The sequence below is a fragment of the Arachis duranensis genome, chromosome 8 (assembly GCF_000817695.3).
Source record: "Arachis duranensis cultivar V14167 chromosome 8, aradu.V14167.gnm2.J7QH, whole genome shotgun sequence".
NCBI classification, from domain to species: Eukaryota; Viridiplantae; Streptophyta; class Magnoliopsida; order Fabales; family Fabaceae; genus Arachis; species Arachis duranensis.
In genome coordinates this window covers 22,833,472-22,854,419 of record NC_029779.3, presented here as the reverse complement: position 1 = coordinate 22,854,419, position 20,948 = coordinate 22,833,472, and the positions used below count along the sequence as shown (strand labels likewise).

The window sequence follows — 20,948 nt, the reverse complement described above, 5'->3', positions numbered from 1 at the left end:
ATTTAAAATTTAGAATTTAATAAATTATGATATAAAATATCGACTAAATATTAATAAGAAGTAATAAATTTTATTTATCATATACTAGTTGCATATTTGCTTGTTTCGTTTGTTTCAAACATTGTGACATAGCACGGCTCAGTTTACTCTATAATATATGGCTTGACAAATAAAAAGGCTGAAATCTTTGCAATGCAAAAATACTAACTGCACAAATACGAGATTTTGAACCATTTCAAACCGGAGAAAGAAAAGACCAGATGTAAATTTTTTGTGAACTTTCCAAAATATATACCAATACAATGTTTGCCAACTCAATCTAAATCATATGAATTTTTTAATATAAATATCAATGATTATGAGAATTGGAATACTACTATTTATGTTTATATATAGGAACTGTTAACGTTGGTATTGTATTTGATACATATACTACACTCTTATCTATACAATACTATCAACACATAGTTTTGTTTTTATGAAATTTATTTTTCTGTAATTAATATTGATTCTCAACGAGGAATTGAGGTTGTATTTAATTGTTTCCCGACAAATCCAAGCTTACCTATGACCCATGTCAAGGAACGGATACTTAAAGGGACGGATTTTTCAGCCAGGAAGGTTCTCTTCCGCATTGCTGGGGATCGGAGGGAAGAGTAATTCACTACAATATTGGTGGTTTTAATGGGAAAGGCATAAGATAAAGGACTAGTTCGGAAGGGTGGTGACTGGTAAGGGTGGAAGCTAATAAGAATGGGAGAAATAATAATAATAATAATTAATAATAATAATAATAATAATAATAATAATAATAATAATGGTGGTGATTTTGATTCTACAATTTTAATTTGGAGAGAAAGGAGTCAATTGGAATTTGATGAAGCATGAGAAAGGTTAGTAATATATAAATATATTCTGGGTTGACGGCATTTGAGTCAAATATTTGATAAAAAGATAACTTTGAAATCATTGTTTACTTTAAATATTTGATAAAAAGGTAGTTTTGAAATCAATTTTTTTAACATTAATTATGAACGCTTTTGATACGGAAAAAACAAAATCTTTAAGGATTATTTTGATTTACATTCTTAACTTTGAGAGCCAATATATCATATACTGTATTGCCAAAACATTTATTTCAAGTGATATTATTATAATAGGAATTAAGCAAATTAAAAGATAACAAATATATTTTTATAGAAATGTTAGGAGCTAATTTTTTTTATTAATTTTAGTCAATATTTTAGTTTTATACTATTAAAATTTAAAATATAGTCTTTAGGGTTAAAAATTTAGTTTTTTTAATAAAAAATAATAAATTTTATTGATTCTGTAGTATTTTTTTATTTTATAGTTGTATCAAGTATTTATCAACTTGTGTTGCATTCATAGTTTTATAATTAGAATATAGGATTTATGATTTTTGAAATTTTTTAAAAACTTCAATGAGAAAAAAGATACATTAACATATTATAAAATAGGATAAACAATTAAAATAGTATTCAAAAAATTTATATCGTTGAAAAAAATAACTTTTAAAAATACGAACGACAAATAAGTCTTTAAATGATTTAAAAATACGATAAAAAATAATCAATAAATATTATATTTTTTATAAGTGACAAAAGAATTTTTGTATTTAGCAAGAATTTATCGATTTTAGATCAAAATTTTTGTAATAATATTTGAAAGGTGCATAAAAAATTTAGGAGCAAAATTTAATTTCTAGACTTTTTTATTTCTCAAAAAATTTTAGTAATTCACAATAGAAATTTTTCTAAAAAAAATCACTTAAAGATAAAATTTTCAAATTTTAGAAATGAAATATTTTATTTTTTTAAGAGTAAACTATTAAAATAATTTTCAAAAGTTTACATTGCTGACAAAAATAACACTAAAAAATGTTAACAACAAATAAATTTTTAAAAAATTTAAAAATATGACAAAAATAATAAAATATTAAATAGATATTTAAAAAAAAAACTTTAGAAATTATATTGTGATTCAATTTTTGTATAACTTATTAAAAAAAAGTTTTTTTTATTCTTAGAAGTTGGTAATTTTATGTCAACTGAATTTTTTAAAAGATTTTTTTTATTGAGAATCACTATTTTTTTTTCAAAAATAAAAAGAAAAATTTAGAGATTAAATTTTGCTCCGATTTTTTTTGTGTATATTTTTTAAATATTTTTTCAAATTTTACCACAAAAATTCGGATCAAATGAATAAGTCGTTTATTAAAAACGATAATTTTTTTGTCACTTGTAAAAAATATAATATTTATTAGTTATTTTATCGCATTTTTAAATCATTAAAAGTTGTTTTGTCGATATAATCTTTTAGCGACTTTATTGTATCAAAATATAATCTCTAAAATTTATATTTAAAATATATATTTAATATGTAATTTTTTTGTTTCATTTTTAAATCTTTTAACAATTTATTTATTGTTTGTATTTTTTAAAATTATTTTTGTCAATAATATAAAATTTTAACTATTATTTTGATAGTTTATTCTTAAAAAAGGTGAGATTGGAATCCTTTGATATGGGGCAAAATATTGAATATGTTAATTAAACAGCGAGTACGTAAAGTATCAAGGTGGTACCAGGATAAAATTAAGTTCCCTGTTTTCCTCCTCCAAGATCTTGTCCTGATGATGGTCAGCAATATGTGCAGAAAAATTGAAGTTAATAGTTCCTTTTGCAACTTGTAAACAAATAAAACAAATAAAAGAGAGTTCGTTGATGCACATACATTTCTCCTGAACATCCTGTACACTTCCATCTGCAAAGAAATAAGAAATACAAAAGTTTCTTTTATCAACGATATTGCTTGTTGGTTTTGGGCCTTTTGTTTACCATGCACACTAGATATTAGGTATGAACGTGAAAGAGATTACAAATTACAGTTTTATTGAAAGCACATACATATTTTGTTAATTAAAAGTCATATAGTATGTGCTTGTCTGGTGTCATTATTTCGATAAAAAAAATTTTAATGAAATTTTTTTTTATTTTTTTTACTATGTTTGACAAATTTTAATAATAAAAGTAAAAATACTAAAAAAATTAAAAACATCCTTTTTAAAAAGGTGTAATTTACATCTTTTTTAAAAGATATTTTTTTTAAAAAAATATTTTTCATATAATAAATAAACAAAAAAGTATTTTTATATTGTTATACACAAACATAATTGATAGATAATTTTTTTTTGCATGAGATATCCAAACATAAAATTACTTTTACTTTTCCATAAGATCTTTAAAAAAAATAACTCAAAAAATATCTTTTCGTAAAAATTCACCCAAACAAACTCTATATGTCTTTACATTTAACATTTTATGCACTCATTTAGATCTAGTTTAATTAAAATGTTTTACAAAATCCAATTATATATTTTTATATGATTTTACAAAAATCTATCTTTTGTATTTACAAAATTAAAAGTTATATCGTTATTATTATATACTACGTTACATTATTAATAATAAAGGAAATTAAAATATTTTGGCATCTAGATTTTTTTCCGAATCCTATTCCAAAATAACCATGCATCTTATGCTACAACATAATAACTTAGGATCATGTATATAATTTTAATTATATATAATTCAATTTAATTATAAAAGTAATACTTAGTTTTGTAACTGAAATTTTTAATAATTGTCAAAATAGTCATTGACTTTTAAAAACAATCAAATTGATCTTTAAATTTATAAATAGTGAATCTTCATTTTTTTTCTAATTCGACTGTCATTCATATGATACTAATATAAAGTGTTATATTATAACATCTCGAATTGTATAGCATCTCCATCAGTATGACGTGTCTAGTATGATGTGTCTAAGACTTTATTATAATTAAATAGGTATTTTAAATTAATTAAGAGTAATATTAGAAAAATAAAAAAATAGTCAAAATTTATCTTATTTAATATTTATTATTTTAGTCTCTACATTAATAAAAAACTAAGTAAACAAAATAAATATAATTAACTAATTTATGACACTAATTTAATCATATTAAAATATTAACCATACCATTTTTTATTTGTGAATATTATGCTGACATTTTAACATTTTATAGCAACATTTTAAATTAGGGATGAGTTAAGATTCACAATTTATGAATTTAGGAATGAATTTAGTCATTTTTAAAAGTCAACAAATTTTTATAAGTGCTCACAATTTTAGAAATTAAACTTTGCACTATTTATTTAATTATATATATCATATAATTTTTTTCGATGTTATAATCTCACCATCTTTTTTACAGAAAAAAGAGATAAAAGTAGTTAAACTTGTTCAAAAAAATAATTATTAAAAAGACTCGAGTTATTATTGTTGTTATTGTTATAAGATACTTTAACTAAAAGTAAATGAAAAAAAAATCTTAAAAATTTGAAATACGAAGATTTATGCCTGTTTTTCTCGGACACTTTGGAGACCATTTTCTAAGGCTTCCTCTAAGCCCATCAGCTCCTTGTAGTTAAGTGAGTTGATATCCTCCCCTTTCAAGTGCCTGAAATGCATTCATTAGTGGGGTAAAGAGATCAAATGAGAGACTAAAGTGTAAAAATTCTTGAATATTAAGCTCTATTAGAGTTGTATACCTGAGTTCAATTTGCATGCCGTCATTCTCTTTCTTAATTCTTTCTATTTCACTGTTTAGGTTCTGGTGAGTCCAACAAAAAACATTAATTTTAAAAGTCCAACAATAAATTTTTCACTATCAAAACAAGAGAAAAATAATAGAGTAACTAGAAATCCTCCAAAGAGAGAGTTATTAGCCAATTACTATTTAGTATTTACTAGTAGATCTCACTGTGAATGCTGATTTTAAGGTTAAAATCTTAAATTCTTATATATTCAACTCTTTCATTCTTTTGTAAAGAAAAAGAAGCATGTGAAATAATATTTTATTGCCAGATCTGTTCATAGAGTTTACATTTCTTGTTGTTCCTGTTTATTTTTTTCAATAAAAAAATTGTATTATAATTAGACAAAGATAGATCCTAAATGTAGATCTACACATAAAATTCCTAGTTCATGCTCTCTAGCACATTTTTAGCAAAATATCATGTCATTTTCTTTTGGACAAAGCAACACCAAAACAGATATGTCTTCGGAAGTTACAAAAAAAAGTGAGAGATAACAACACATTAAATCAACAAAGAAAGAAAACAACAGACCAGAACCAACCTCATGCTTGGCATCCCAGAGTCTCTTACCAGAGGTCTTGTGGTATCTCTCCAGGATGTCAATTAACCTTAACCGAAAAAAAAGATGCGAAACCATAAATGGGGAGAGAAAGAGGTAAGTTTTAAGATCAAAAAGATGTTATTTTGTTGCAGTTTTGATCCCTTTGCCAAAGAGTGATACAAAGAAGAAGAAACTAGAAACCCTTACGTGGTGGAAGGGCTGATATAGTCATGCATCTTCCCAGAAGCAGCAAAGATGATTAGGGAAACCTGAGCATCACATAGAACAGTGATTTCCTTTGCCTTCTTCAGGATCCCATTCTTTCTCTTTGAGTAGGTGACTTGCCTGTTGCTTGAGTTCTCGATCCTCTTGATCTCTATCTTACCCCTTCCCATCTCAATCTTCTTTTCTAGCTTCTTTCTCCTTTGTTTTTCGTGTCTCCAAATTAATGAGGTTGTTGCTTGTATATACTCACATCAGGGATATATAAGAGCAATAACATAGGTATAGCTAACTTGCCATATCGGGTATGCGGATAAAGAACTTTCTTCGTAGCACAGTGGACGATGACAAAGACAAGCAAAGTAGATTGATTATATTCTAATTGATATTTGATTTGGCTTTCTTAGTTAGTTGCCGCACCAAAGTAACCATCGGTCTATTGTCACAATCTCGTGGTCACTTCAACGCAGAGTAGAGAGATATATATTTGTAAGCAAAGGAATTGACTACTTAAGTGGGTTTCTAAAAGAAAAACAATTCTCATATTAATTTACTAATTCAAATAAGTTTAATCGTGAATTATTTCAATAGAAGAGGTTTAATCTTAACAGTAACGACATTATTTATTTCATTAATGGTTATATGTATAAATCTTTTTGACAGTGAAATTCAATCAAATTAGCCTAACTACAAGAACTAAAAACAATCTCAGAAAAAAACTAATGCACACGCACTCCACTAACCCACAATTCAATTAGCATGCGTTATAGTTTTTGTTTTCCCCAAACCAAAATATTTTCTCTTACCATCATTCTAAACTGCAAAACCGTTTCATCTTCCGATTTAAATTTTTTTTTAAAAATCCAAAACCATTTACAATGGAAACCTTCTCAAATAAGAGCGTAACTTCAACAAAACCTAACAAATAAAGAAGTTGATGATTATTGAAGATAATGAGCTCGATTCTACCTCATTTTATTATTGTCAAATATTTAAACCCTAATGAGCACATAAAATCTACGATTAACAAGTATATATATAACCATGCAATCACTTCGCATATACAGACATTGTCACTCCTTGATGTTTCTATTACTATTTTTTCTCTCATTCTTTTGTGTAACAACATGCTCATCACTCATTCAAATTGTTTGAATTTTGTTTATTTTATTATGCTTCATGTTTTTTTCACGAAAAATTACTTATAAAGAATCTAAATAAAATAACAATGAAGTAGAATAATATCACTATAAGAAATTCATTGAAAATCGTCGGAATTATCATCTATTTTGTGTAGGCCATTATCATTGAAGTTTCCATCAGTTTTTACGATGTTAAGTCTGGTAGTTTCGTCGAGTTATAAGCTTTACCTTCGGATGAGTAAAACTGTCGAGAAAACTATCAGAAAAAAGGCCTGTCGCCACGCTTTTTTCTTGCTACGCTTCAAAAACGTGGCCAAAAGGATCAACGGTCACGTTTTTATGAGGATGACGATTGATTAGAGATATGTCCACGCTTTTTCTTGTCACACTTCAAAAGCGTGCTAAAAAGGTTCATTGGCCACACTTTTATGAGAGTGGTGATTGATTAGAGATTTAGCGACGCTTCAAAAACGTGACCATAGAGAGCAACATGCTTGCCAATCACTATAAGAGGCACGGGAAATTGCGGCGGTTTTTTTGGGAAAAACCGCCGCGAAACGAAATTCCAGCGATTCTAGAAGCGTCGTCTATTAGGGGGTGGAGATTTGATTTTGCGGCGGTTTCGAAAAACCGCTGGCACAACCGCAACAAAACCAAGGGTTAGCGTCGTTTGATTTAGCAGCGGTTTAAAACCGTCGCAATTTCAGTGATTGGATTTAAAAAAAATTGCAGCGGTTACAAAACCGCCACAAAATTATGGGTGGTTTTTTTAAAAAATTAAGACGGTTCAAAACCGCCACAATTTCATAAACAAGCTTAAAAAAAACTATAATTACATTAATTTATACCATTTTTCTTTACTATAACATATTTTCTTTACATCATATTTATTAAACTTGAGATATTAATATAAAAAACACTAAATAAACAATATTAAACTCATAAATAAATTCAAAATGTTAACTAAAAAAATCCTTATTTTTAAAATAAAAAAAAAAACATGATACTCGAGCACTACTTGTGCACATACTAGCATATATATGTATATATATAGGGGAAAAACAAAACTAAGGTGGTAAAAATCTTAGAAAAATCCTAAATATTGAAGCCCCTTTAAAAGTCATGACTAACAAATATAAACCTCAAGGGATCGTTGACCTCCACTTAATTCAGACAATGACAATTTCCAAACACCTCCAAATGCAACCCAAACCTCAAGACCATCAAGAAAACTGCATCCTTGTGGAGGTTCTAACTTAGCCATCATATCCGGTAGTACTGTAGAAGATATGGATCTAAAATCACTGGAAAAAAAAGGCATTGCCAAATTGAAAAGCATGTAAAATAGATGGAGTAAAGGGCATATATGAAGTGGTCGAAAAAACTGACTTGTTTACTTTGACCCAGGTCAAATTTAGTGTCTCTTTTTTCTCATCCAGTTCTTTGATCACTTTCTTGATTTTAGACTTGTCATTCTGCACAACACAAGGATAGAATAACCAGTTATGCAAGAAATGTGGCAAGAAATAGATGGGCAAAAAGAAACCTCAATTATGTCTTTCTCTGACATTAAATTATTGTACTTATCTTCTGCCTTCTTAAACATTGCCATTACTTTCTTGTTGACCCGTTTCTCTAGTCTAAGGAAAAAATTACATGAAATTCTTTAACAATATAATAATCATAGTTGCACAAAATATTTATTATTATTATAACAGTAAGTCAGTTTATCACGTCAACACACCTAGACTGTTAAGCTTGAAGTTTAGACAAAGCTTTTGCATTATATCATCGGGGAGTATGTGAGAATTGAGAAGTGTTTGTATCATTAGTCTACCAAGAATTAGAACAACTATGCAACTGAACTGATTAAGATGTAAAAACAAGAAAAAAAGGACAACTATGTCCTATGTGTCTCACGTTTCAATGGTAGGAACCTTGAAAAATCAAGTTTTATAGAACAAAGCATATGCTATTTGAACAAATAATAAAAATCACTTTTTGATCAAATCGCAATAAAATTACAGAACTAATTTATGACCATGCTTTTTCACTTTCCTACTATTCAATTAACTAGCAGCATAAAAATTGTCATACAATATTAAGTTCGTAGAAACTAATCTTATAAGATTATAAGAACATATACTCACCAATATAAGATTAGCAGCAGGTAAGAACTCTACTTCATGAGTAACATACTACTGTCTTTGAACTCAAATGGCCTAACAAACATTCCTGTCAATCCACAAATAAATTAGAAAAAGATCAGTTAAAAAAATTAATCGAAGCAGGAACAATAAATACCTGAAACTGTAGTATGAATTAAGAAAGTAAACTAATAACAGGGTTAATAGAGTTATTCAATTTAACTTTTTAGTGTATATATTTTAGTCTTTGATTTTCAATTATTTCATTGTAGACCCATAATTACAAATAAATTATGGTGTTTTACTATTGTTATCATAACAACCTTTCACGTAAATTATGTCACCAAGCGATAGATCACAATGAAAATATGTTAATACCTTGGAAGTTATTCACCATGTTTCAATCAGGGAGGGAGAGAACGGGTTGGGGTTAACCTCCCAAATTAAAATTGTCTAGCTGCGCACTCAAAAACCTCAAGTTGAACTGCCCCAATTCTTCCATTCACAGTGGTTTGATAAATCGCTCCCAAATTACCGCCACAAACCTCCGTGTGTCTTGTAGTGTTTCTTCATCTTCTTGCTTGATTTCCTCCATAATTTCAGGTATGCTGTAACAAGAAGAATCAACACAGCTCAAATATCACGCTTTGTCGTGTTTGAAAACATAGTAAATGAACATACTACCTGTTAATTTCTTTCGACAATTCCTCCAATTTCTTAGCTTCTACTTTTTTTTTCTTTGTGCCTAAGTCTCTTGTTCAACTCAACTCTAGTGACCCTTTTTGTTTTGATAGACCTGTTAGATGAATATTCAAGCAATACAAATATATCAGATTATTAGTTGGGATATATGAAACCTATTTACGATTACAAGCATAATATTAGTCAATATAAAAAATAATAAGAAAAAGCAATACAATGACCATAAAATAACTTATAAGATATAATATACTTTAGGCACTTTATCTGATCTCGTCATTTTAGTGATGAAGTTGTTTGAATTGCTAAGTTCAGAGGATATTGGAAATTGAATTTTGAGAGTTCATACATTTTCATAAATCATAATTCTTTAGAAGCTCTTCAACCTAACACCAAATTTTAAAAGGGTCAAAGACAAATTCACTTATAAATTCTCGTAATGTTATTACGGATAAAAACACTAATTAAATCTGAGATGTTCTAACAAATTATCGCTGGCACAGTTAGCATGTCCCTCTTCATAATTTAATTATTATCTTTTCAATATTCAAAATTAAGATAGATGAATCCACAGTCTTCCATGACAATGGCACAGATTTCTTAACTGTTTTGGCATATACCTGGAAAGGTACTGTTGAAACAGATCTCAATAAGAATGCTAGTACATAACTAATCAAACTTGTCTATATTTATATGCTTATACATATTACTAGTACAATATGTATGATGTAGTCTATTCTTTTATTCTCTCTTCTCTCACAATATCTTCCATTGTGTTAAAAAATTAAGATTAGCATAACAAATATAAGATTGAAAATTCTAATGGACAAAGTAAATATATACTGCGTATAAAAATTAATCAAGTCCTGATGCACTAAATACATTGGACATTTAATCATCTAACGAATATTATATAATCTTTGGAACTCACCTTGGCTTGGGTTTTAGAGTATAAAGAAGTATTAGAATTTGGTTTATGTTCAAAATTGCCACTAAATGCAGATTAAATAATATTAAAGTTCATTACTTACATGTATCACCAATACAGGAAACTTGACCTTCTTTTATGATTTAGATGATATGAGATGATACAAAAAAAATTTTAATCAACTTAATGCTAACACTTTTAAATTGTCAAGTCAATTTAGTCTTAAAATTTTCCCATAATAAAATTTCTATCAAATAACTATTATAGAGCTAAATATATAGATTACCTTATAAATATCAAAGCAAAATGTGAACTTCACATGGCAGAAAACTGTAAGTCCAGAAAGAATACCACTATGTAGAACATTATTGAATTTGATCTCACTGTTCCACAAAGTCTATTCTTCCTTCTAACCCCCAACTCGCAAACGAACATAATCATTGTAGAATAAGAACCAAATAATAAACTCATTAAGTGACTAAAGAACTCAATTATCAGAAATCAAATATGAGGATAAAATCAAGTAATAAAATAAGAAAACGTAGAACCACAATAACTTACCATCTATTTTGAGAACCCATTTTTCATTTAGAATTGTCATAAGAATTTTTAGTATCCTAGAGCATTCTCTATTTTCATCAGTAGCTACAATCACATGGGTGGTGTGTAAATCTTGGTAACTATACCACCAATCTTGCTCTATCCGTACCATCAACAAAGGATAGATTAAAAAACAAATATTGGGAAATACTAATTGACTAATCATATACGAACTCAAGACAAAGAGCTTAAATAGAAACTCATCAATTACAACAGATTTAAAAGTTCATCCTAATTCCTAATAGATAACCCTAATACACATTAATTAATTGAAAGCGAACACACAGAGAAGATCAAACAAGGAAAGAAGAAAGAAAGCAGCAACGAAGATGGAGCATATTAGAACGAAAGAAGGATGGTGCATAGGTGGTGCATTGAGGAAAGATTTCATTCGCGAGATTTGCGGGAGAAGCATACTGAACAGGCAGTGAGAGGGGGATTCACACGCAAGGCGATGCAATAAGATGGAGCGATGGCCAAGCGATATGATGAGGGTGGCACGATTTTGAGCGCAGCAAAGAGGCATGGAGCCTTGGAGGTTTTGCATTTTTCTTGAATCACGGAAGGAAATGGTTTCTTTTTTAATTCCAATTGAGGATTTCTTTGTGTGCATTGCATTTTTCCCTTAAACCACAGCTAAATCATTTGATTTAGCATCCCCATTTAAAATTGTCACCGAGACTGCCGCAATCTAGCATTTTAGCGCTATTTCTAAAAACCGCTAGTATATTACTGCCGCCATCTGCCGCTTCTGGCATAGTGAATAGTTATGTTATGGTGATGTTTTTAAAATTCTATCACCACGCTTTATATTACCATACTTCAAAAGCATGGCCTAAAGATATAAATCGGCATGCTTTTGAAGTGTGACTATTTTTTTTTGTTTTAGACACTTTTTAAAAGCATACCTATTTCCTATCCTTTATGTATATATTAAGGTTCAGAAACCTTAATTCCCAGTTGCAGTGCCTCCCTCTCCTTTCACTCTTCTCATTTCTTCACCCAACTCATTCATCCCTAACACAACCCTAACAACGCTGTTGACTCCCTCTTTCAACCCGTCACATCCCTTCCCTCTAATCCCTCGTAGCACTTCCGTCTAATCCTCCCTTATCACTCATCCTTTGTGCTACCGTCTCCCCCTCCGTCCAATTCTTCCTTGTTGCTCATGCCTCGCTCCGTTGGCCTCTATAAAATCTAGTTAATTAATGACTAACTAACCCATAAATTAAAATATATTCTAGAAAGTGAAGAATGAGGTTTTTATGGTTTAATATGATAGAGAAATTTAAAACGAGAATTTTGACATCGATTTTAAAGAAATCGGCTCAAGATTGGGCCAAACGGGCCAAACCAGGCCAACCGAACCCAAACCAGGCCCGTGGGCCCCATCCCCTCACTTAATTAAATGAGTTCAGCTCATTTCTCTCTCCCATTTCATGCCATTCATGCTGCTGGTGCAGCAAGAGGGGAAGAACCCCAATTCCCAAACTTAAACCCTCATCCAATCTTCAATCCTTGATAACTCTTGATCCAGAGATCCGATTGATGCACCATTTGCGGCCACGCAATCATGGCGTTGAGCTCTACAAAGCCCATAACTTTATTTAGAAGGTAAGCCACGAATTCATTCTAGTTTCTCCAGCCCTTGATTTCGAAATTCTTGGGAAAATATGTTGAGATTTTGGGTTCTTTGATGTTATAGGATCCAAATAGCTTAAAGGAAAGGCTTAGTCTTGCCTCCTTGATCCTTGGATAAGGTAAGAAAACTCAAACCCTTGTGGTTTGTCCAATTTCATGTGCCCTAGTTCTAAAATTGTTCAATTGTATAAACTAGTTGAGTTTATATTGAATTAGAGTTGAAATTATCAAATTAGAGCTTGATTGAAGTTTTATAAAGGCTTGGAGTGGGCTTTTTATTCTGGAAGATCCATCTGAAAGGTGTTGGAGCCTTGAAGGTTTGAGGAAAGTGAAAATTGGAAGTGTTCTGAGTTAAGCGGAGAATCGACCAAGGTATGGTTTCGGTTTCCTGTATCTAAAATGTAATGTGGTGTGAAAACTTAGGCTAGAGACCCTAAGATAGGATTTGAATTATTGAGGTTGTTAATTGGTTGAGGGGAAATGTGTTATGATGTATGTATCTTATGGATTTTTTTATGTTGATGTGGTTGTTGGATGACATGAATAAAGTTGAGTATATGTTAATAATGATTGATTGGTTGTGAGTGGTGCAAATTGTTGGTAAAGCATATAAAGTTGTAAGTGATGTGGATTGGTATGCCTAGTTGCTGGTAGGGTTGAGGCTCTTGTTGATGAGTATGAGATTGTATGTGATAATTGATATATGTTGATTTGTGGGATTGAGCATTGATGGAAAACTGAAAATGTGTGATGTTGATTAAACATTGAATTATTGACTTGAGATTGACTAAAGTGGAAGAATTGGTGGGTTGATGATTCAATTATAATTTGAAAATGCTTGATGTTGGAAAGGTTGGGTTTTGGTTGGTTTTGATTGTGGTTGGAAGTGTATGTTTTAGAAATTGGGAGTTTATATGAGTTTTGGTAAAAATAAAATTTTGATGAACTTCAACGGATCATATCTTGAGCTATTGTTTTTGGAATTTGATGATTTTTATATAAAATGAAAGATAATTTCATAAGCTTTAAAATGGTTTAAATTTGGTAGAAATCCAAATTTTGTGGAAGGAGATACGATCACTGCAAGTTTATGCCTGAAATCTAAATTCTGCAAATTCTGCAGAATTTAGATTTCTGGTTTGTGTGCGGACGCACAGCCCTGTGCGCACGCATACCCTGTGGGTTTCTGGACCTATGCGCACGCACACACTTGTGAGTACGCACACATAGAGAAGTGGCTGCGGCTGGGAGCGCCAGTTTGCCCTGCGCGCACGCACAAACAATAAGGTTTCTGCAAGCTGTGCGTATATACAGCTCTGTAAGTACGCACATGTTGGGAATGGCATACTGTTGGTGGCTCTAGCACACCTTTTGCGGGCACTCAACAATGGAGATTTTACCTTCTGTGCGTACGCACAGCCCTGTGTGCACGCACACTTTTTAAAAATACTTCTGGGCATGCGCACGCATACCCTGTGCATACGCACACGACCCTGTTCTTTTTTAAAGCTTTTGTTTTCAAGTCTTTCACATTCCCAACAAGCTTGTGACCTTCCGAGATGCTATTTCAAGCTTATAAACCCCTAATTTCTTTCTTTAAATCTTAGAACAATGTAGAATGCCTAGTGATTGGGAGGAAGCTAGGGAAGAGGGTAACTTGTGGATGAAGAAAGTGGATATAATGAAAAGTTATGACTAATGATGAGGTTATGAGTTGTTGAGGAGGATGGTGGAGTGTTGTGTATATGATATAGGCCAAATGGCGGTGTATATGATATGAGCCGAATGGCTGTGGGTGATATGAGCCGAATGGCTGTGTGTGATGATGGTTTATGACTGAGCAGGAATTGTGATTTTAAGCCGGATGGCTATGATAAATTGTGATTTATGGCTCGAAATGAAAATATGTATTTGAATGATTGTTGTATCTAGAGCTCTCTTTTTCGAAAGTGCGACCCTAGAGAGATGGTGGAAGGTGAGGATCCCCTTTTTTGTTCCTCCTGGTATTGTAAAATCACCTCCAGCGAGATGGTGGGAGGTTAGGATCCCCTCTTTGATTTCTCCTGGGCATATGAGGACGTACCTCCTGGGTAGATGCAAGGGTTGTGGTTTCGCCTCACTTGCTCCAGGTTGGTTAGTATAGAGGCTCCTCGGGTGGACGCAAGGGTTGTGGTTTCGTCCCACTTGCCCCGGGTTGTGATGAGTGACGATATGGTTATAAAGAATGATTATGGAAGGCGTATGGATGGATGTGAAATGATTATATGAGACACGAGTTTTCCTGGGCGAAAGCAGTGACTAGCCATCACATGCTCCAGGTAGAGACTCGATACTCTGCTGACCCTATGTCGTTAGTGTGGCCGGACACTGTGAAAGGTTCGAATGAGCTCGCCCCCATGATAAACACCAAGAGTGGGTGTTGTATGATTATGATTATGATTGTGATTATGAATATGTTATGATTGAAAATTACTCGGGTCAGGGATGCACGACAGAGGGACCGTCCAATGGTTAGCTATCAGGACTTGTCGGGTTGGCTCTATAACTGACAGATGAGACTCATCAGCCAGTAGGACAGGCATACATCATATGCATTTATATGTCTTGTTTGGATTGCCTAAGTGATTGCATAATTAAATGCTACTTGATCATTTGCTATATTTGATTCCTATTTGTGATTTCTCTGTTTTTAATAATTGTGTTTGTTGCATCTGGTTCCGTTGGTGGTTGGGAGGTTTGGAGGAGTTGGAACGGAGAGTTTTAGATAGCTTTGAAGACCCCTAGCTAGTTGCCTATTTTAATTTCATGGTTTAGTTTTGTTTCAAGCTTTAATTATCTGTTGGAAGTTCTAGGATTGCCTTCGGCTTTCCCAGGACATTATATGTTAGATATGTGGGCACTGTTACCATGCTGAGAACCTCTGGTTCTCACCCATGCGGGTTTTGTGGTTTTTAGATACAGGACAGGCGACATCTCGCTGAGGCATGCTGGAAGCTTCTGATGTTGCGAAGATCTTTATGCATTTGGGTTTAATTTGGTTATTTGCATTTGCTTAGATAATTATGTCTCCATTTGTTATATATATATGTTGTATTAATTCCTCTTAGAGGTGATTTTGGAGACTCAGGTTTCGTAACTCTGTATTTTGGGCTTTCTTTTGGGGATTTCCTATATATCTATATATGTATAACTATGTGCTCGGACCAGTTTATCTTTGTGAGCCGAGTCTTGAGTTTTGTTACATGTGCTTTGGAACTCTTGGTATATTAACTCCTTAGTTTGTTCTATCTTTGCTTCGTCGGCTTTATCGCTTTGTGAGCGTTACGCTTTTTGATTTAACGACTTTTACTTTATCCTTTTCTTCTAAAGGCTCCTAGTTATAAACCTTTTTCACTATATTATATATTAAATTTTTATTTTTAGAGGTCGTAGCGCCTCGCCACCTCTGTTTTACATCTTAGGTGTAAAGCTCTGTGTGGTAGGGTGTTACATTATGGTATTAGAGCAGTTCGTTCCTATTGAGCCTGAGGGACGGACTGACTATGCTTCTGAGCATACTCTGAGTCGTGTTTATGTGTTATTTAGGATATCTGCCTGATATACATAGCATAAAGTTCATCAGCATGCATTTGAAACTTTGAAGCACTAGACTTGCGATATTGAGACTGATCACCTTGATATCACTTGTTTGGTGTGAACAGGAATCAAATGGCACCTCGTGGTCGGGGCCGTAATCGGGGTCGAGGATGGAGAGATAATGATGTAACCATACTGATAGGTACCTTGACTAATTTCATGACCGCGATGGCAAGTGCGGTTGCTGTTATTGTCACTGTAGCTGCTGTGACTAGCCGAGCAAGGGGTAGGACGAAATAACAAGTTAGAGTTGGCAACAACAATGGTGACAGAAACGAAGGTGGAAATGATGTTCCGAGTACAGTGGCACCAGTGGAAATAGCAAGTTATCCAGAGTTAACTAACGCGGGTCAAACAGTGGACGAAAGCTCAAGAAGGACCGAGCTGCCTAGGAGTGACTGCCGGAAATCTTTCACCAAGAATGAGGGAAAGAAGACAAAGATTACACCAAGGGGCCAAAGTTTCAAGAGAGGCCATTATGCTACTTCACGTTCTCAACGCCGAAATAATGACCGAAGGAATGACAACTGTCAGGGTCCGAATTCAGAAGGGCAGATTAGTACTCAACCAAAAGACTTAAAGTGTCGGAGATGCAAAAAGTATCATCCAAATAGACCATGCAGGGCCAGACTAGGTGTATGTTACGAGTGCGGGAAGCCAGGGCATATAAATCGAGATTGTCCACCCAGAAAGCACTGGGAGGCAGCTGAATCTGATTCTCAGACCCAAGGTAATTGCAAATTAGCAGTTGAATCTTTAACTACCTTGCATATCACTTATATGTAACATTCATTTGTGATGCATGACAAATTTTGATAATCATGAAGTCCAAGTGGAGATTAGTCGATGACTATTAGTTGTTGAGACAGAGTGATATTTTAGTTAACTTAGAAGAGTGCCTAGGCTTTTGAAGGTTAAGAATCAGAGCGATGCAGCGGAAGAGGGTTGGATTATACTTAAGGAATATGAGAACTGTGTGGAGTTATTGTTCGGAACCCAGTGATAGTGAACTGTGAGGAAGAGGAATGGAACAGATTTAACCTTTAGTTGATAATCGTTTGAGAGGCGAGTGAAGATGAGGCCAAATCACTGTTGCGAGAGAGTTTTCGAGACAATCCTGAAGGTGTACCAGAACCCTGATACAAGGATTTATACCGGTTTGGAATTCCACAAAATAATTCCGTTGTTAGTATAGTCCAAACCAATAGTCAATCCTCAAATCAAATTAAATTTGGTTTTGTCACAATTAACAAACCTCAAATAAGAATTAACCAGAGTATTTAGACTCTGGGTCGTCTTACAAGGAATTACAATGAAGTGTATGATTATTGGCTATGAAAGTGTGTTTTTGGGGTTTTTGGAATAAGAGACATAAAAAGTAAATGGCAAGGAAATTCAAATAACAAAAAGGCCTTGGCAAGGGTTGGTGGAAAAGGATCTCTATTATAATCACTAACCACAACATGAGAATTGGCAAGGATTAACCCCATTAAGTCATCCTCTAACTAATAAAGGAAAGTTAAATGAGCTATGTCAACCCAAGTCCATAAGTCCTAGTTCTCCACCAATTCAATTAGTGAGTACTAGAGTTAATGGCTCCCAATCATCAATCACTTGGACATTAGTAACTCAAGAGTTCCTAAATTACCTCTCCAAGCCAAGAGCATAAAATTCTACTCTAAATTCCAACCAAGCATTTTATCACACACTTGGAAGGTACAAAAGGAAAGCATAGTAAATTGCAAGGAATGTAAAATCTACCAACTACAAATTGCAAGAAAAGTGAATTCACAACTCAATTCAACAATAAAAGAAACATCAAACATTAAATTGCATTAAAAGAAAATCCAAATCCAACATGAGTGTTCATGAACATATAAGAGACATAAAAGTAAAATTGACAAAAGAACCAAGAAGAATAGAATATTAGAAACAAGAAATTAGAAAGGAAACAAGATGAAATCAAGAAATCATGCCTAGATCTAAGATGGATTAATCTAACATAATTCTAGAGAGAAGAGGGAGCTTCTCTCTCTAGAAACTAACCTACATGATGCTAATGCTACAAACAATTGCTCCCCCCTTTACCCAAGCTTGAATTCTGCATGAAATAGCATTAGAAATGAGTTGGGTTGGGCCCAAAGTGCTTCAGAAATCGCCGGGTGCTATTTCACTTTAGTGGGCCACGAGAAGCATCGGCGCGCACACGTACATGGCGCGTGCGCGCCCCTTAACGTGAAGCAACATATGGCAAATTTCATATCATTTTGAAGCCCCGGATGTTAGCTATCCAACGCAACTAAAACCGCCTCATTTGGACCTCTATAGCTCAAGTTATGGTCGTTCGAATGCGAAGAGGTCAGTCTTGACAGCTTTACAGTTCCTTCATTTCTTCATGAGTTCTCCCACTTACATGCTTTTCTCCTCACTTCTTTCATCCAATACTTGCCTTATGAACCTGAAATCACTCAACAAACACATCAAGGCATCGAATGGAATTAAAGTGAATTAAAATCACCAATTTTAGGGCTTAAAAAGCATGTTTTCACATTTAAGCACAAATCAAGGGAGAATTGCAAAATCATGCAATTTCATTGAATAAATATGGGAAAAGGTGATAAAATCCCCTAAAATAAGCACAACATAAACTACAAAATTGGGGTTTATCAAATCTCCCCACACTTAAACTAAGCATGTCCTCATGCTAAAATCAAGAAAGAAGCAAAGGGTATCAACATTTATTCAATGCAACTAACTAAATACAACCTATCTATATGCAATCTATCAAAATGAATGCAATTGCTTGGTCAAAATAAGTCAACTTTCAAGAATATACATACAAGTACTAGGGCTAAAGCAATAGCAATCAAAGCAAACCCACAATTGAATTGAATCATTGAAAGATTTTACAAACTTGCGAGAAAAGATGCTCATGGGTAGAAACATGTAATTGAGCGATCGAACCCTCACCGGATGTGTATCCGCTCTAGGCACTCAAGTATATGGGGTTGATTCACTCAATTCTCCCCTATTCATGCTTTCCAAGATTTGTTTTTCATCTAATAATCAACAATTACTTTATGCATGCATACAAATATCATGAGGGCTTTCCCATAGGTTGTAATAGGGCTAGGGTCAAGGTAGGATGCATATGGTAAAGTGAGCTTAAAATTTGAATCTTTGATTAATTTAAACTTTCCACCTAACCTATGACAACCTATACAATTATAAACAAACCTAACTACCCATTCTCCACTTTTTCACACACTCATGCATTCCATTTTTGGTCACCACACATATGCATTGATTATTATTGAACTTCGCTTTGGGGCATTTGTTCCCTTTTTATTGCAATTCTTTTTTTCTTCTTCTTATATACATATATATATATATATATTTTTTTTTTCTTTTTTTTTCTCATTTTTTTTCAAACTAAAATATATACAAGAACATCAATCCATATAGTTTACACATGATTAATACATAAGTATGTTCCCAATTCCCAAGATTCTCAACACAAATACAAAAACACACTTTTATCTCTACCCAATGTTCCTATTAATACATAAGTATGTTCCCAATTCCCAAGATTCTCAACACAAATACAAAAACACACTTTTATCTCTACCCAATGTTCCTAACTCTCCCAAAATCTAATTATGAACACCCTCACTAGCCTAAGCTAATCAAAGATCCAAATAAGGGACATTTATTATTTTTCACTTAGGATTGTAATGTGCTACAAATAAGAATAAGTGGGTTAAGCATAGGCTCAAAATTGGCTAACAATGGAAGATAAAAGGTAGGCTATTTGGGTAAGTGAGCTATTTGAAACAATGGACTCAATCATATAAATGCATATATACACAAAATAATGGACATAAAGAATCAAATAAATCACAGATTACAATCATAGGAAGAGAATAGTGCACACAAGAATGAAAGTAAGTGGTTGTATGATGTAACCACATAATTAGGCTCAAATCTCACATGCTTGTGTTCTTAGCTCAAAAATCATGTTCCACAAAGTATATAATTCAAGCAAGTTCTAAATTTTTTTTTATTTTCAATCAATTGGGGTGCCTTATAGATAGAATTCTTGGAAAATATCATGATTTTGACTAAGTTTAATATATACATATGCAAAACAAGAAAATGCAACTAAAAATCCTAAAATGAAATGCAAAAGTGTTGGGATTAGAAACTTGTTACCCAAAAACGCCGAGTGTTCAGATGACCTCCCCACACTTAAAAGTTTGCACCGTCCTCGGTGCACTCAAAGATGAGTAAGGGGATACGGCGACCTTCCGAGTTGCTACCTTTAGCTGGTAGATCAACCGGTTGCTGTGTGTTCTACTCCCGCTTCCATTTTTGCTTGTGATGATTCATCCTGAACAATAGAAAATAGGATAGTAAGAAAAATGACTGTGCAAGCAAGGAAGCGTAAATTGTTGGAGTGAGGTAAATCACTAGAATGAAGTGAGTGAATTAGTGTGACATTGATGAAAAATAGGTGTGTGGGTCCTAACTTGCATGCGGTTTAGAACTCACACCCTAGTATTTAGAAACCATGTCACAATTATACAAAAGAAGACACTCATTTCACTCATTCTAGTGTGCTCAAAATACTTCAAAAGACTTGTAGGTTAAGTCAACCCAACAAGTAGTGAAGAAGCATAAAAGCATTCAAGCGAAAATCAAGCAATTGTGAAATTGAATAGTGCATGG

General features: G+C 32.7%; 2 protein-coding genes across 2 annotated transcripts in view; both read right to left on the bottom strand.

The window, feature by feature from the left end:
• LOC107461283 (agamous-like MADS-box protein MADS9) overlaps positions 1-5,600 on the bottom strand; it is a 21,644-nt gene extending 16,044 nt beyond the window's left edge. Inside the window, exons 1-6 of the mRNA XM_016079758.3 lie at positions 5,413-5,600; positions 5,206-5,272; positions 4,617-4,678; positions 4,426-4,525; positions 2,758-2,787; positions 2,609-2,653 (exon numbers count right to left, since the gene is read on the bottom strand). Of these exons, the coding sequence (XP_015935244.1) occupies positions 2,609-2,653; positions 2,758-2,787; positions 4,426-4,525; positions 4,617-4,678; positions 5,206-5,272; positions 5,413-5,600 (492 nt within the window). The remainder of the gene's footprint in view (positions 1-2,608; positions 2,654-2,757; positions 2,788-4,425; positions 4,526-4,616; positions 4,679-5,205; positions 5,273-5,412) is intronic.
• A 2,070-nt stretch (positions 5,601-7,670) lies between these two features.
• Positions 7,671-8,181, bottom strand: LOC110274331 (structural maintenance of chromosomes protein 2-2-like). Its single transcript, XM_052252646.1, has 3 exons — positions 8,116-8,181; positions 7,959-8,044; positions 7,671-7,873 (listed from the first exon to the last, which is right to left on the bottom strand). The coding sequence occupies exons 1-3, from the start codon at positions 8,179-8,181 to the stop codon at positions 7,696-7,698; spliced, it is 330 nt and encodes a 109-aa protein (XP_052108606.1). The 3' UTR covers positions 7,671-7,695.
• Between the last annotated feature and the right edge of the window lie 12,767 nt (positions 8,182-20,948).

Excerpts from the sequence above, each read along its gene's own strand:
- LOC110274331 (XM_052252646.1), bottom strand. The coding sequence starts at position 8,181 with ATGGCAATGTTTAAGAAGGCAGAAGATAAGTACAATAATTTAATGTCA. Across the intron at positions 8,045-8,115 it reads CAGAGAAAGACATAATTGAG|AATGACAAGTCTAAAATCAA; the intron begins GTTTCTTTTTGC and ends TGTGTTGTGCAG. Across the intron at positions 7,874-7,958 it reads ACCTGGGTCAAAGTAAACAA|TGATTTTAGATCCATATCTT; the intron begins GTCAGTTTTTTC and ends TTTTTTTTCCAG.